Source organism: Hippopotamus amphibius, chromosome 11 (genome assembly GCF_030028045.1).
Source record: "Hippopotamus amphibius kiboko isolate mHipAmp2 chromosome 11, mHipAmp2.hap2, whole genome shotgun sequence".
NCBI classification, from domain to species: Eukaryota; Metazoa; Chordata; class Mammalia; order Artiodactyla; family Hippopotamidae; genus Hippopotamus; species Hippopotamus amphibius.
This window is the reverse complement of record NC_080196.1, coordinates 71625616-71641113: the sequence shown is the minus strand read 5'-3', so window position 1 is coordinate 71641113 and position 15498 is coordinate 71625616. Positions and strand designations below refer to the sequence as shown.

The following is a 15498-nucleotide window of genomic DNA, read 5'->3' as shown; positions in this document are numbered from 1 at the left end:
CGTTCCACTGACTTCAAATCGTTTTGAGTCACACAGACCTGGAGTCAAGACGTAGGTGTGCCGTTTTCTCATCAGCAAGACAGGGAATTAACAGTGCTTACCTGTCAGGGTTGAGAAGACAAGCACGGACAGCCCTTGGGGCTGGCACATGTCAGCTATGATGGCGACCATACCCACAAGGGTCTAACGCACGTGGGTAAACCAAGCTTCTGAATTGTGCCCTTAAGTCTTCTCCCATAAGCGTCTCTATCTCAGAAAGTGCTAATTCCATTCACCCAGTTCCTCCATCAGAGATCACAGTCATCCTCGGCTTCTGTCCTACAACTCGCAGCCACTGTCAGAAAACCTTGTCAGCTCTACATTCAAGATATTCAGGGCTTCCCGGTGGTTAGGACTCCGAGCTCTCACTGCTGAGGGCCTGAGTTCAATCCCTGGTCCGGAAACTAAGATCCTCCAAGCTGCTCTGTGCCACCCAAACACAAAACAAACAGACAAAAAAATTACTCTGGGACTTCCCTGCCAGTCCAGCGGTTAAGACTCCATGCTTCCCCTGCAGGAGGCACGGGTTCCATCCCTGGCTGGAGAACTAATAGCCCACATGCTGCACAGCACAGCAAAAACAAAAAAAGAGTCAGACCTTCGCAGTTAGTGCTTGCACCAGCTTTCTAACTGGGGCCCTTGCTCCCCCTGGTTTCCACCTGTTGCTGGAGTGTTCACTTCAGATACGAGTTCCAACATGTCATTCTCTTGCTCAAAATCCCCAAGTGGCTTTCCCTTTGACTCACACAAGCAAGGGAATCAAACCCAGAAGAAACCAAAACAAAGATTCCAGAGCGCTTCTCACCCTCTGTGCGGCTCTCCACCATCTATCCCTGGGAGGCTCCGCACTCCCCACGCCACCTTCACGTGCTTCAAGCCTTGCTGGCTTTCCTGATATTCCTCACTATGTGAAGCACACGCTCCTACCCCGGGGGCTTCAGAACTCGCTGCTCCCCTCGCAGGGATGGCCCGCCCCAGGCACCCTCGTCTCACTCTCTGCCCAGCATTTAGGCTGGTTATGGCGTGCGCCCCCCGGCCATTCCCGTAATGTAAGTTCCATAAAAAGAGAGCTGTTGTCTCTTTTCTTCCCTTCTGTATCTCCAGTGCGCACACCAGCAGCTGGCACATAGCAGATGTTCAACAAACGCTTGTGGAATGACTGAATGAACGCAGTAGAGGGTGCACAGTTTACCCCCCCCGACCACGTGAGGGTCCTCCCGCTCTTTGGAGGAAAGACACCATGTGAAGGCAAGATAACAGCATTAAGAGCGACATTCAATGCCACGCAGTGTGTGACGACACCATACCTGGACTGAGTTGAGGTGACAGTAGCCATTCAGTGGAAACCTGATGACGTGCGTCGAGTCGTGATTCCAGCCTGCGTTGACGGAGTTACACATCACATCGCCGATCTCTGGAAACACTTCTTCTATCAAGGATTTGTCACCGCTGAGCGTGATCCTTTCTCCGAGGTCTGGGGCAACACGCACCACGAGGCACTCACAGGGCCTTGAAAAGCGACCCGTTTCTCTGTCCTGCTTCCATCTTTCCATCTCCAACAACATGGGCTGTAGCTGAAAATATTTTGCCTCTTCATATAACAAAGTGTAGTCCTGAAAAGAAAAGGGTATTTCACAGTGTAAAATACAAACGTAAGGTACCAAAAATGTCCACATATGAGAGGTGAATTTTTCACCCCTGTTATTTCAATAATCAAATCTGGGTGTAAATTTTTCACTTAGAGCACTTTTGTACAGACTCACTTTGCATTCACTCATTCACTCACTCATTCAGCGATTATAAAAGGGGCTAAGCGTATTAAGGGACAGGTGGGACCCTTTTAAGTGCTTTCCATGAATTAAATCCTATAATTCCCATAATTGCCCAGTGATTTGGGGACCACCTTTATTCCCATTTTGCAGATGAGAAAACCAGGATGTGAAAGGATTCACCAAGACGTTTCTCTTTTTGTAGAAAAATGCCTTTGGATATTTAAAGTTTGATTGTGTTGGTGAGAATCCACGTTATATCCTCTGGGTGGGATACGTATATTGGTCGAGGCGAGAGAGGCACAGCTGTGCACCATTCACCAGAAGCCTATGCTCCCTGTCCCCTTCAGCCGCAGCTTCAGAAATTCTCGCAGGAGGGGGAGGGGTGGGGCTGAGGTGGAGGTGGGGCTGGAGAGCGGGTGGATGGGCGCCAGGAGGGTGCACAGGCTGCCTTTACCCAACCTTGAGGGATGGGTGATGGTTTGGGGGAGGCTGATGGAGAACGCACTGCCCTCTCCCAGTTCTCGGTGCCCCCTTCACAAAGTGAGAGAGGTAAACCACCTCTGGCCTGGGCTCCCACAAGACCTGGGAGGTACAGGAAAGGAAACTAGTCCACTTTCGAAAACAGTGTCACCCAGTCTTTGGGCATGGTTTCTTTTTCTCTTGTCTTAAAAAAAAATCTATTAAAACACACACACGCCACTGAATGGGAGGACAAAAGAGGATGAGGGGGAGGCAGCAGCTTCAGAACAACGTTATCAAGCAGGTCGGTGTTATGCCTAAACGTAGCTATGGCCACAATCATCTCTGGCTGTAAGGTACATGGATACTTGTCTAGACACGCTGGCTGAGAACATTTTAATCAACTGACACGCATTTTGCCTTCCTTCCATGGGCTGGAGCTGGCAGGCGCTGCCTGGTGCCTGTAGAAGGGCCAATGCCTGAGCCCAGGGCCTGAGTGCCACCAGAGGCCTTGGAAAGGAGCATAGGGAGGGGATGACTTCAGGAGAGCTGCTTTATTCGGCACTTTGCTCTTTTTCTTGCAAATCAACAGCAGCAGTAACGTTATTCAAGACTTCCAGAGAAAACAGTTTGGAGGGGCAAGAAAGTACAAGTGGGCTCCTAGCTGGATCATCTACCTTCTGTGCTGAGAAACTCAGGCCAAGTGGAAGACATGACCGTGGACGCTGGTCCACTTTGTCGTCTCCTAGCAACCCCATCACTACAGGAGCCTGGTTCCCTGCGGGAGAGCAGCCCATTGCTCTCATTTCACCTGCTTCTCCTCCTGACTCACAGGAGATACTGTTCGGTTTGAGGTGTTGAGAACCAAGCTGAGGCGCGGTCACTGTTAGGGCAGAACCGAGCCCCCCAACCCAGACCAGGCTGAGGGTAGGAGTGAGGGGACTGCAGGTTCCTCCTGGTCAACCTGGGGCCCCCACTACCATGCCCTGGCCATCTCTGAAGTCCACCAACTGTGAGAAACTGATACCTTAGTACCTTACTTACTCATCAAGATGACAGTTCTCAAGGAGGTTTAAATAGTATTGAGAGTTATACAAGCAACAGAAGCAAGAACTTCTGCTACTGCTTTTTATTTTCCTGTGAGATTTAATTACAAATTCTAGCACGAAAAAGAATCTGGACGCCAATGAAAACATGCCATTAAGTCTTCAAATCCTAAAGGTGCTCACAGCAGTTTTCTTGACCAACCTTGACCGTAAAGAGGAATCCTTTCTGACATCACTGAGTAGTGACCATTCAGCCTCTGCCTGAATGCTTCCAGTGACGGGAAGTTAACGACCTAAGGAGGCGCAGTATTTACTTTGTTTGCAGCTCTGATTGTGTAAATGTCTTCGTTAGAATAACCTGAATTTCCTAGAACTTCAATTTATTTGTTCTTAATTCGGCCCTCTGGGATCTCGGTGATCTTAATCTTTGACATGTTAACCCTTCAAACATTTGAAGACAACTGTTATGTCTAAACATTATTCAGGCTGAAAATACCCAATCATTTCAGTGGCTTTTCATCTGTTATGATTTTGAAGTTCTTCAACACCTAGTATGTACAGCTGGCCTTGAACAACATGGGTTTGAACTATACGGGTCCACTGACACATGGACTTATTTCACGACCTAGGTACCACAGTGCTACAGGATCTGCAGTTGGTTTGGGTTGGCCCCCCTAATCCTCACATTGTACATGGGTCAACTGTACTTGGGTTAGTCAACATGCTGCCCGAAACCCAAACCAGAACGGAACCTAACGTTGCAGACGTGATCCCATGAGTACTCGCCACAACCTGTGCTTGGCTGGGCACTGTGAATGCAGTCTGTATTAGTTCTCTGTTGCTGCTAAAATAATTATCACACGTTTAATAGCTTAAAACAACACGACCTTCTTCTCCTACAGTTCTGGGAGTCAGAAGTCCAAGGTGGGTCGCTAAGGCTGTGTTTATTCGGGAAGCTCCAGGGGAGAATTCGTTTCCGTGCCTTCTCCGGCTTACAGGGGCTTTCCGCATCCCCTGGCCTCTGGTTCTGCATCACTCCCCCCTCTGCTACGGCTGTCCCATCTCCCCCTCTTACTCTGACCCTTCTCCCTCTTCTTTCACTTGTAAGGACCCTTCGAGTATGTTGGGTCCACCTGGATTATCTAGGATAATCTCCCCACTGAAAGAAAGATCCTTAATCTAGTCACGTCTGCAAAGTCCCTTTTGCCATGTTAAGGTGACACAGGCACAGCTTCCAGGAATTAGGATGTGGACGTCTTTGGGGATTATTATTCTGCCCACCACACGACTTAAGGTCACATTAGCTTTCCTGGTAGCTCCACGGTCCCAATACCTTATTTGTATCTTGCTTACAATGAAATCCCCACACCTTCTTACAAAGCTGCTATGGAGCTAGGCCTTCCTCATTCAGCATTTGTGAAAAACTTTAAATCCTCCATTATTTATCCCTCTTTAAATTACATACTGTGGGTTCTGAATTTGTTCCAGTGTATTGAGAAAATTCAGATTCTTTCCCCCAGTGTTCTCGGTCTCACTCTCAGTTGGTGTCATTTTGAACTGGGTGCTCTGTTTCTATGTGTGAATCATTTCTTAAAGTACTGAGAGGACAGGGCGATGTACAGGGCTTTGTTCAGGCTGACACTCAGGAATAAATCAAGTCTCTGGATTCTGGCTGTCAAGCGGTTATACAATCTGTAATCCAGCCCATAACTGTGGCATTGGTTAGATTCTTGTCGAAATACTGCGTGTTTGGGTGGGACTCCAGGGGGAAGACAGGAGGTGGGAGGAGCTCCACGTCACCACGTTGCCAGAGCGTCCCCTGAACTGTGCAGGGCTCCAGTCTACTTATCTGTCAGATGAGGGAATCAATTACATTCGAGTTGCTTCCAGCCCTGCTATTCTCTGAGTCTGTGTCCGTGACTACACCCTGATCTACCAGTTTTTCTACCATAACCCAAAGTAATGAGACTAACAGGGCTTGGGTTACAGGTCGCCCTACGCTGACTCTGAACCCCACCTCCTTTTTTCCTCTGAGTTCATGAATCACGTGTGTAATAATCCATGCTGAAGTCTGCCCATGGGCTGACAGCCCTTCCCCACAAGATGTTGCTTGCAGTTATGGTTACTTGCTCTTGGCAAATTAGGGAAACATTGGCCCTAATCAGACTTTTGGCCCTGCTCAGTGACAGTCTCAAGGATCCTACCAGTGGTCACTAAAGTGAAGGATTCAAAGGGCTCCCCTGAAGGTCATCCTGTACCTGGGACATCATCTCACGGGCCTAGCCTTGAACCACCTCAAGCTGCCAGGTGTTGTTTCCCTCTCTCTAGACTACCTTGGCTCCATTTCTTTCTTCCTTCACCATCGTTCCTTCTGGTCTGCAGGGTGGAGCTGCCCTGAGCCGGGGGAGCGAAGGCTGGAGAACAGCTGAGCCCACGGGCTCGGCACAGCCACCGGCTCCCCACGCTGACCGCCTCCCAGCATCGTCCTCCCCCAGCCCGAGAACCAAAAGGTCACTCTTGTTGTGACCATTTGCTGCACCGCTCAGGTCACGCTGGCCCTTCTTTTCATGGTGGGCTCCTTTATATCCGTCCTTCTCTGCCTCCTAGCGCCGGCCTCCCGTCTCATCAGAGAGCTCCCTGCAGAACAGACTCAGTGTACACGGCCACTCTCTTTAGAAACCTCGTTCTCTGTTCCTTCCTCAATCGGGATCATATAATTTTACTAAGTTTCACGTTTTTTAGAGTTTATCCTGTTTCCTTTCAGATTTTCTGGCCTTGGGCTCCTCTCTTCTGGTCTTTCAATCTATCGAAGTCATTTTTCCTGAAGCCTCCGTTCCTATCTGATGATGCCTGCCTTCCTTTCATTGGCTTTCACAAACTTCAGACGACTCAGCCTCTTATTCCCAAGGAACGAGGTGGAAACAGGCAGGCGTTTATGGGGCTGCAGCAGGTTTGGCCCCGGTTCTTCTTTTGTAGGAAGTGAATCCGAAGAATCTGTACCTGCTTTCAGCAAAGCAAGTCCAGAATGTTCTAGACGCCATCACTCATCTCCTCTGCTCCCACGCCAATTCCACCTTCTCTCAATAAAACAGCATCAACCATATCTCTTGCTTAGCCTCATATTCAGTAAAAGATAGGTTATTCACAGACCTATGATCATGTTTAAATAATTTAAAATTCTAGCATAAATATTTTTAAAATAAAAAACGTAGTTTTTTTGAGATCTGCCCTAATTTTGAGAGGCCAAAATATCAAGATCTCATTTTACAGGTGAATACACTGAGCTTCCCTGATACCCTGAAGAGAGGTACAGGGAACAGGAAAGTAAATGCGGTGGACTCCGAAAGGCAGATGGGCCATGTTTCAAAAGCTTATTTCTCGATTCAATATTTGGAAGCCAGAAGACATCTTCCCTACAGGGAGGAAAGTGATATACACAGTGTATTGGTTTCCTACTGCTGCTGTCAGAAATTACCATAAATTTGGTGGTTTAAAACAGCACTGATTTATTCTCTTACAGTTCTGGAGGTCAGATGTCTGAAACGGGCCTGTCTTTTTTTTGGAAGCTCCGGGGAGAATCCATTTCCTAGTCTTTTCCAGCTTCCACAGGCTGCTCACATTCCTTGGCTCGTGGCCAGCAATCACACTACTTTCTTCCTGATATCATCTCTGACTCGGACTGCCCTGCTTTCTTCTTTCACTTCTAAAAACTCCTGTGGTTCCATTGGGCCCACCTGGGTTATCCTGGGTACTCTCCCCATCTCAAGGCCCTTAAACCTAATCACATCTGCAGGGTCCCTTTTGCCATGTAAGGCGACATTCACAGGTTCTGGGGATTAGAAAGTGGACACCTCTGGGGGCTATGACTCAGCCTAACACACATGGCTTCTAGTTCCAAAAGGCCGTTCAAAGGCTTATTTCACTCCTAATGTACGTGAAGTTTTACATAGTAGTTGACAGGTTCTTCCACCAAAAGGCAACTCAGCCACTCACTCATTCATTTTAAGATCTGTTTATGTGCAGCTGCCACGCTAGGCACCGTGGGCACAAAGAGAGTTTCTCTCTGAGGAACGCATCCAACTCCTCCCCAGAGCTCCAGAAGCTCCAGAAACTCTTCTCCTGCCCATGCGCGGGACAGTGAGATCCTACTCCTGGGCCGCTTGGGCCATGCTTGGCTCCCCAGAAGGCAGGAGGATATGTATATATCAGGGCACCTGCAAAGAGGAGGTGCCAAGAAAATGAGGGGAAATGAAAAGATTTTATATGTGGTACTCATAAACAAAACAGACCCCTGCAAAACTTTCCTTTAAACAAATTCTTTTTGAGGGGGAGGTGGGCCACCTCAGTTTTCTCAGTGTTTGAGGTTTGGGACCTCTAAAAGTCCTTAATTTCCCTGGCTCTGCAACCCTTCCCCCTTCCTCCCCTCCTTCCCTCTTTCTGATCTTATATTTTTAGAGCATTTTTGTTCACAGCAAAATGGAGCAGAAGGTACAGAGATTTCCCACATGCCCCCTAACCCTACCAATGCACAGCCTCTCCCATTATCAACATCTCCCACCAGAGTGGTCCATTTGTTACAATCTATGAATCTACACTGACACATCATGACGACTCAAAGTCCTCACATTAGGGTTCACTCCTACTGTTGAATATTGTGTGAGTTTGGACAAGTGTTTGATGACATGTAACCACCACTATAATATCATACAAGGTAGTTTCACTGCCCTAAAACTCCTCTGTGCTCTGCCTATTCTGCCCTCCCCACCCCTAAACCCCTTTCTTTTCTTCAAAGCCCAGAAGGACTGGCCCACTACTGGCTACCACTTGGTACATCTGGCCAGGAGGCTTCCTCCCTGTCCAGCACCATCGATTTCCGGCTCCTCCTGGCCACTCCCTGTTTTCCTGGGGCAAGGATGCCCAGCCTAAGATTTATCCTGATGGCTATTAAACGTAATGCAAGCGATGGCAAAGTCCCTTCTCTATCTGGCCACTGTCTCCACCCCCCACCCTCTGACCCTGCTAGAGAAAGGCTAAAGTGTACCAGGGGACAATGACGGGGCGCCGATGGCAGAGCCGAAGGCAGATCCATCTGTCCATCTCCTACACCACGGTGCAGGAGTTAGGGCTGATGTGCGGGTGTGGCGAGGACCAGGCTGGGGATGCTATTTGAGAGGGTGCTGGCTCTGGCTGCTGCCCGCCTCCCAGCCCTGCTTCCTGTTACTGTGGCTTGAGCTCGTCCAGCCTCGGAGGCCGTTGTCCTTGGGAGAGGAAGAAAAGCGGGCCTCCCTTCACAGGAGTACTAGGAACAACAGTCTCTGCACCAGGGATGCAAATTCTAGGTGGCAGAGCTGAGACCAGGGGGAGCGGCCCATGTCCTGAGTGAGCACTCTCTTAGGTGCTAGGGAAGAAGAAACTTTTCAGGGGGAGGGGTCACCCCAGCTTTGCACTCTGCCTCCTCTGAGAAAGTTCGATCCTCAGGAATGAGTACCTAGAAGCCATGTCTGTGTTGTCACATCTGATTGGCTAAAGCACAAGCATCGGAGCCAATCAGATGGTCTCTCTGTAGAACCAAAAAAGGGGAAAGGGGCCCTGGACATTGCTGGGGCAGAGGCAGGTCAAGGGCAGCATTCTAGAAGCCCACAGACTCCCACAGCTGAGGTCCTTAGAGCTGCCCTGGTGTTTCCACCCTAAGAGAATGTTCCCACTAATTCTACGACATAAACTAGAATCCTTTCCATAAATTCTTCCTTCCTCTTTTCCTTAAGCTAGGACATTTTGCAGTGTCTGGAGACATTGTTGGTTCTATAACTGGGAGGGGTTGGGTGCTACTGGCATCTCATGGATAGAGACCAGGGATGCTACTCAACATCCTACAAAGCACAGGACGGCCCACCACAAAGAATCACGTGGCTCAAAATGTTAATACTGTGAGGTGAGAAACTCTGAGCTAGACAGGAATCATTTTCATTGCAACTGAAGGAACACAGAGGCACCCTGATTGAATGGTCACTCCTAGTATCACTAATCGTGGTTCGACCACGTGTTTGCTAATGTGATGTAATATGCAGCAGGCAACATCACTGGAGATGTATTCTCACCAAAATATTTAACTGAAACCTATCAAGTCTTCAGATGCAACTTGCAGTTTACAGGAAATGAGAGGCTAGCATAATGAGCTCACATGACAAGGCAACCAGACAAATCCAGAAGGTGGGACATTCTATAAGGAAACTGGCCTGGTCTCTTCAGCAAGTCAGCATCATGTAAAAAGGGACTATGCTAGATAACAAAAGGAAGGGACATAACTGGATTCAATGAGGTCTTGGATCAGAAACCAGCTAGGAAAAACCACATAGAAAGGACATTTTGGGGCTCAACCACGGAAATGTGAATATGGTTGCAGTATTAGAGGAAATAAAATTTTATTAAAATGGAAAGGTAGAGATATTGTCTGAAATAATCATAGAAAAAGACCCAGAAGCCTAGGCACTAAAGTTTTAACATTGGCAAATTCTGAGTGGTGGGAATATACCATTGAAACTTTGGTGTTTTTCTTGTCTATAATTTTCAAATTTTCTACAATGTACATATACTTCTTCTATAATACCAAAAGGTTATTAGAAATAATGAATAGACTTTTGAGCTTAAGCCAGAGAGAGGTAAGTTGGGGGCTGTCTGCTAGCAAATTTTCCTTTATCTAAGAAGGGTAGACATTCATCCAGAGACCACAAAAGATGTCAGCAACATGGAGGACACTTACCCAAGATGTTTGAAACAGAAGCCTAAAGAAGGGTAATTTTGTGGTCCCCCATCGAAAGGGAACCAAAGCTCTGGACTCCTGATGTACTGGGAATTACAACTGTGTGTGTGCGTGTGTGTATGTATGTGTGCACCCACGCATGCCCGGGAGTGAGCAGAAAATAGAGCAACAATGAACAAATCAGTATAATTGGGGGTGAGGGGGAATGAAGGCAAGTTTTATCCCTATCATTATCTGTAATAAAACACGGCAGAGAAGTTGTACAATCACTTATCTAGAGAGCAGATTCCAACGCCTTTCAGTGGGAGCAGGGCACAAGCAGCTGCCACTTAAGTGGTGTTCTGAAGTATGGAATTATCTAAATTGTTAAATGGGTATCTAGCTCAGACAGCACATTTGCAGAATGAGATTTTCAGGGGCGTAGGATGCTGTGATTTCAAGATTTCATGCATTTGCTCAACCCAGCATTAAATAGCTAGAGAGGGAGCAGGTAATCAAGGAATGTGCTCCCTGAAAACCCTGTAAGAGAGATTCTCTCCACATGCCAAATGCTATGTCCCTTTTCCAAGGTCAGGAAATAAACTCTGCCCAGGAGGAAAGCGCTATTGTGCTGCTCAGAGATGGGCAGACTGAGCCGTCTGTTGGTGCCTGTGTTTGTGATTTGCACAAAAGGCAGTGGATACACGTCCACCATCAGTTCTTTGGCTGCTGCACCAGGTTCCAGACTCTCTATAATTTACAGCCTGTCACCCAGAGGTTCCGTGGGAAACATTTTAGGGCCCTGGGATACATGAGTTTCATTTGACATGTTTTTGTCTTTTTCCCCCAAGTGTGGGCTACAGTTAAGCCTGTAGGCAATTAAACGGTGTGTTCTGTGCTTAGAACTGATGAACAGCAGGTCTTTCAGGGCTCTGGAACCCCAAGGGAGCCCCAAAGGTGCAGAGAAGCACCCATCCCAATCCTAGCCAGGGGGGTGACTGGGTGAGTCCTCAAGGGACTGTCCTCTGGAATGGGCTACAGCTTAACTCCCAGGCAGTTTTTCTCTCCCCAGGATCTAACCTCAATGTTCATGGAGGAAAAACAATGCCTGCCACATTTAAATGTGATTAAAACACCTAGCTCTGTTTCTGGAACATATTGCAACTAAAAACAAATGGCTATTAGCATATTCTAACTGTAATTCACCATAAATTGTTTTATATTCCCTGGAGTCTGCATCTCTTTTACTCATGGAAATTATAAATTAATACACTACCCTAACAAGTAGCTTAGGATGATGATATTACATACGTACATGCTTTATGTTTTCCATTTAGCCCTATATGATTTTAAATGGAAGTGTGGTGCCTACTTACAGTTAGCTTCTGGTCCCCTATGACACTTTTGACCTTTTTTGGCTGTGCTTAAATTAATTAATACTAAGTAAATATTATGTGTCCAGCATACAATGTCCTCTAGAACACAAAAATGATCCTGTTTGTGAGACACTTACAAAGTAGTTAAATACTCAAGATATACACACAAAATATCCAGAGTTCAAATATAAGGACGTATATGACCAGGTATGAACCAGCATCTGGTTTAAATGTGAGACTCATTTCATTTACTTACTCATCCATCCGTGTATTCATTCACTCATGTCACAAATATTTACATGCTTACTACATGCTGGGCTGAGCTAGTGTGACAGACGCTGCTAGCTAGCTTCCCTGACAGCTAACCCCAACCCCTTCACCCTTGCCCGTTTCTCTCACTGTAGAGGCTGAAAAAAAAAAATTCACTTTTTCAGCCTCCTTTGCAGCTAAGGGAGGCTCAGTTCTAGCCAGTGAATTATAAAGAAAACCTGGGGATCTTCTGATGAGGACAAAGTCTTGTGAGTTATAAGCCTTCTGCCCCCTTTTCCTGCAGTGAATGAGGATGTGATGCCTGGAGCTGTGGCAGTCACCTTAAGACCATGGGGTGACAAGCATGAGGCCAAAATGTCAACATTGAGGATGATAAAACAAAAAGACAGAGTCCTGTCCTTGATACCATCACTGAGCAGATACCATTGCCAACAGCCATGGACCTCTCACTTCTTATGTGAGAAAAACAAATCTCCATTAGTTTAAGGTGCTGTTGATTGGTTATTTCAACACTTGTAGCTGAAAGCATTTGTTAACATACGGCTGGGTACATAGTGCTAAACAACAGAGACAAATAATTACAAATACATTGCGTGTGACCACGGAGAATCAGGGATACAGGCAAATCTAAGCTAGACTAGCTACAGGATGGCTTAGTGATGAATATAATGATCCCTACGTGATAAAGAAAGGCCAGGGAAAGAGCATCAGACAGAGTGGTCCACTCCGAAGAGGGACAAGAAGATGGTGTGGCACATGTGTAGGGTAAGAGCCAGACGGGAAGGGGCCTCAAGGGCCCTGACAAGGATGTGCTGCTTTGCTCCATGAACAGTGACTGGGAAGCCCCTGCAGAGTTTGAAGCAGGAGCAAGCCACAATCCACTATGTTTTTAAAAAGTGTCCCTTGGCGAGGGATGGGGTGGGAGATGGAGGAGGGGGAGAGGGAGGAGGGCGTGGCTATAAAAGGGCAACAGGAGGGGTCCTGGCCATGATGGAAATGTTCTGTACCTTGACCATATCAATGTCGACATTCTGGTTGTGAGGCTGTAGTGTGATTTTGCAAGATGTTACACTGGGGGAACTGGGTAACACAGAATCTCTCCATTATTTCTTACAACTGATGAGAACCTACAATGATTCCAGAATAAAAAGTTTAGTGAAAAAAAGTGTCTCCTGGTTTCAACATGGAGAGTGGATGAGACAGGGTAAGGGTGGGAGAGGGGAGACCAATTATGAAGTGACCCTGAGTCATCCAGACAGCTGCTGGGCCTGGGACTAGGGAGTGGGGATAAGAGGGGTGAGCTGACTCGGAGGGTACCATGGGCAGAGCCACCAATGGATGGATGTGGGAGGGTCAGGCCTGGAGCAAGTAGGTGGATTCTGGTATTTTCCCTGAGATAGGACACAAAGGAAGAGGAGCAGGTTTTGTGGTACTGGTGGCAGGGATGGGGAGGCGGCCAGCCAGCCCCTGGGTGGGCAGCTAGAATTTAAGGAGCCAGTGAACTAACCAGGTCAAGGTTCTGAGTGGGCGGCTGGAAATGCAATCACCTTAAAATAAAACTAAAGGTGAAATTTCCCTCCACCTCCTTTCCCACTCCTAGTGCCTTCCTTCTAGGAAAACACCAGAGAGTAAGGAAACCTTGGCTCTCACTCTTTCAGATCTTTCTCTACTTGCCGACTTGCTCTCCCAGCCCTGACCAGGTCTGATGAGAGGCCGGGGTCACTACCAAGCCCTTGCTCCTGAGCAGCAGGCCTCTCCCCTCCCCACTCCCTCCTTCCCTTCTGTGCCCAGTGCAGGACCCAGCCCCGCTGCCCATCTCCACGTAGGGCCAGCCCTGACTTTCTAGAAGCAGCTTTGACTTTCTCCCGAGCTCCAGGTTCCGCTGCAGCTGGTATGTGAAGCGGCCGGGTGTCCTCGACTCTGCAGCTGGTGGTCCGGGCAGCATGTGGCCTGCTGTTTAAACCCGCCGGCTCGCTCTGCCCTCTTATCTGAGCGGGTTTGTCCCCAGCTCCAGACGGAGGGCTGGAGGCAGGAGACTCCCCTTTGGCCTCTGCGGCCGATGCTCACAGATGAAGGACGAGGCACCAGGGGAAGACAGGAAAGGGCACACAGAGACAAGAGCGTATGCATTGAAGAGCATCCTTGAACACGGTCTAGAAAGGCGCTGTATCAGAGACTCGCAATATGTTTTCCTTCCTGAGTTGTCAGAGACCATCACTGATAAAGTCGCAGACTTTCATTTAGGAGCCATGTTGCACGAGCCAACTTCCCGTGTCTGTCAACGCTGGAATCCTGCTCAGCGCCGCGAGAGGCCGGCTCTGACTGGTCCCGGAGAACCGCCACTGGCTGGGGAGCAGCCGGGTCACAAGAGTTCCTCCGACTCATTCCAGGGCTGCAGGGAACTGCACACACTCATTTCAGTTATTGCTCTCTTATTTTTCTGCCAAATGTACATTGTTCTCATGTAAGAGAAATGTGTACATACATGACCCTGCTACACTCTCTTTTCCATAGGGTTAATCATCCTTGGCATGCGCCCCATTGTTCACAGTCCTGAAGGCGAGGATGGAAGAGAGGCCCTCTGGACCCCTATTAATTTGAGATCTGTTCTTCTAGATCTTTTTATATCCATTTACACATACGTACCAAAATTTTTTTTTACATAAATAGAAACATACTATACATATTCTACAACTTAATATTTTCACTGAATAAAATCTTGGTGATTTTTTCCCCCACATATCAATTAATCCAGAGTATGAATACTGTATAGTATTTGTAACTATCTGCCAATGTTGAACATTTTTTGTGTCCAGTTTTTCTATTACAAATATAACTACAGTAAACATCCTACGTACATATATCTTTGCATATTTATGTTACTTCGGGAAGATAATTTAATAGACATGGAATTGCTAAGTCAAAGAATATATATGTTTAAAATGTTTAAAACTGCCACTCCATTGTCCTCCAAAAATGCTTAATAGTTTTCACTCCCAACCACACTGTATGTTCCCCAATACAATATATTACCAATTTTTTAATCTTTGCCAATCTGATGGATAAAAAGGGATATCTCATTTAAGTTTTGTTTCTTTGATACCAGAGAGACTGAATATCTTTTCAAATATTTATTGGCAACTTCTATTATTTTCTTTGAGAAAGTTGTGTTTGTATTTTAAAATGTTTTCCAGTTGTTTGCATGTTTCTTAGAGATTTTTAGGAGCTCTTTTATGATGCCTGTTAATTTTTTGTTGCAAATATTTCTTCTAGTCTGACACATCTTTTATTTGTATAGGGTGTCTTTAATTCAACAATTTTTTTCTTTTTTTAAGGATGCCTTCTGGGTAGGAAGTACTTGCTTAAGCAGGCCCTCTCTGCCAAAAAATGATACTTCGGGGAATTCTTTTTTATTTTCTTCTAATACTTTTATTGCTTTCATTTTTTGTTGTTGTTGTTGTTGTTGTTTATTCCTGGAATTTTCGTGAACTTAGAGACAGGGCTCTGGCTTTACATTTTTTCCAAAGGTCTTGATGCAAATTGTCTCTGTGCCAATTACTGACTATTTCATTTCCCACCGATTTGATATACCACCTTTATAATATACCAAATTCCTACATACACACACACATCTATCTCCCAAACACGTTTTTCTCCATTGATCTATGCATATATTTTAGCCCTCTTAGAATCACACTTCCTAATCACTCTAGTGCTTTAGTGTGTTGTGATGTCTGGTAGGACACATCCACCATTGCCCATCGATACTATCACCATCAAATATTTTTTAGCTATTC

General features: G+C 46.7%; 1 protein-coding gene across 3 annotated transcripts in view; it reads right to left on the bottom strand.

Moving 5' to 3' along the window:
- Positions 1–15498, bottom strand: part of KCTD1 (potassium channel tetramerization domain containing 1) — an 87632-nt gene that overhangs the window by 3403 nt on the left and 68731 nt on the right. For all 3 annotated transcript variants that reach the window (XR_009048005.1, XM_057699036.1, XM_057699035.1), the window contains one exon: positions 1347–1652. Coding sequence is in view for 2 of the 3 variants with exons in the window: in XM_057699036.1 (XP_057555019.1) it covers positions 1347–1652 (306 nt within the window). In the remaining variant the exon portion in view is untranslated. The remainder of the gene's footprint in view (positions 1–1346; positions 1653–15498) is intronic.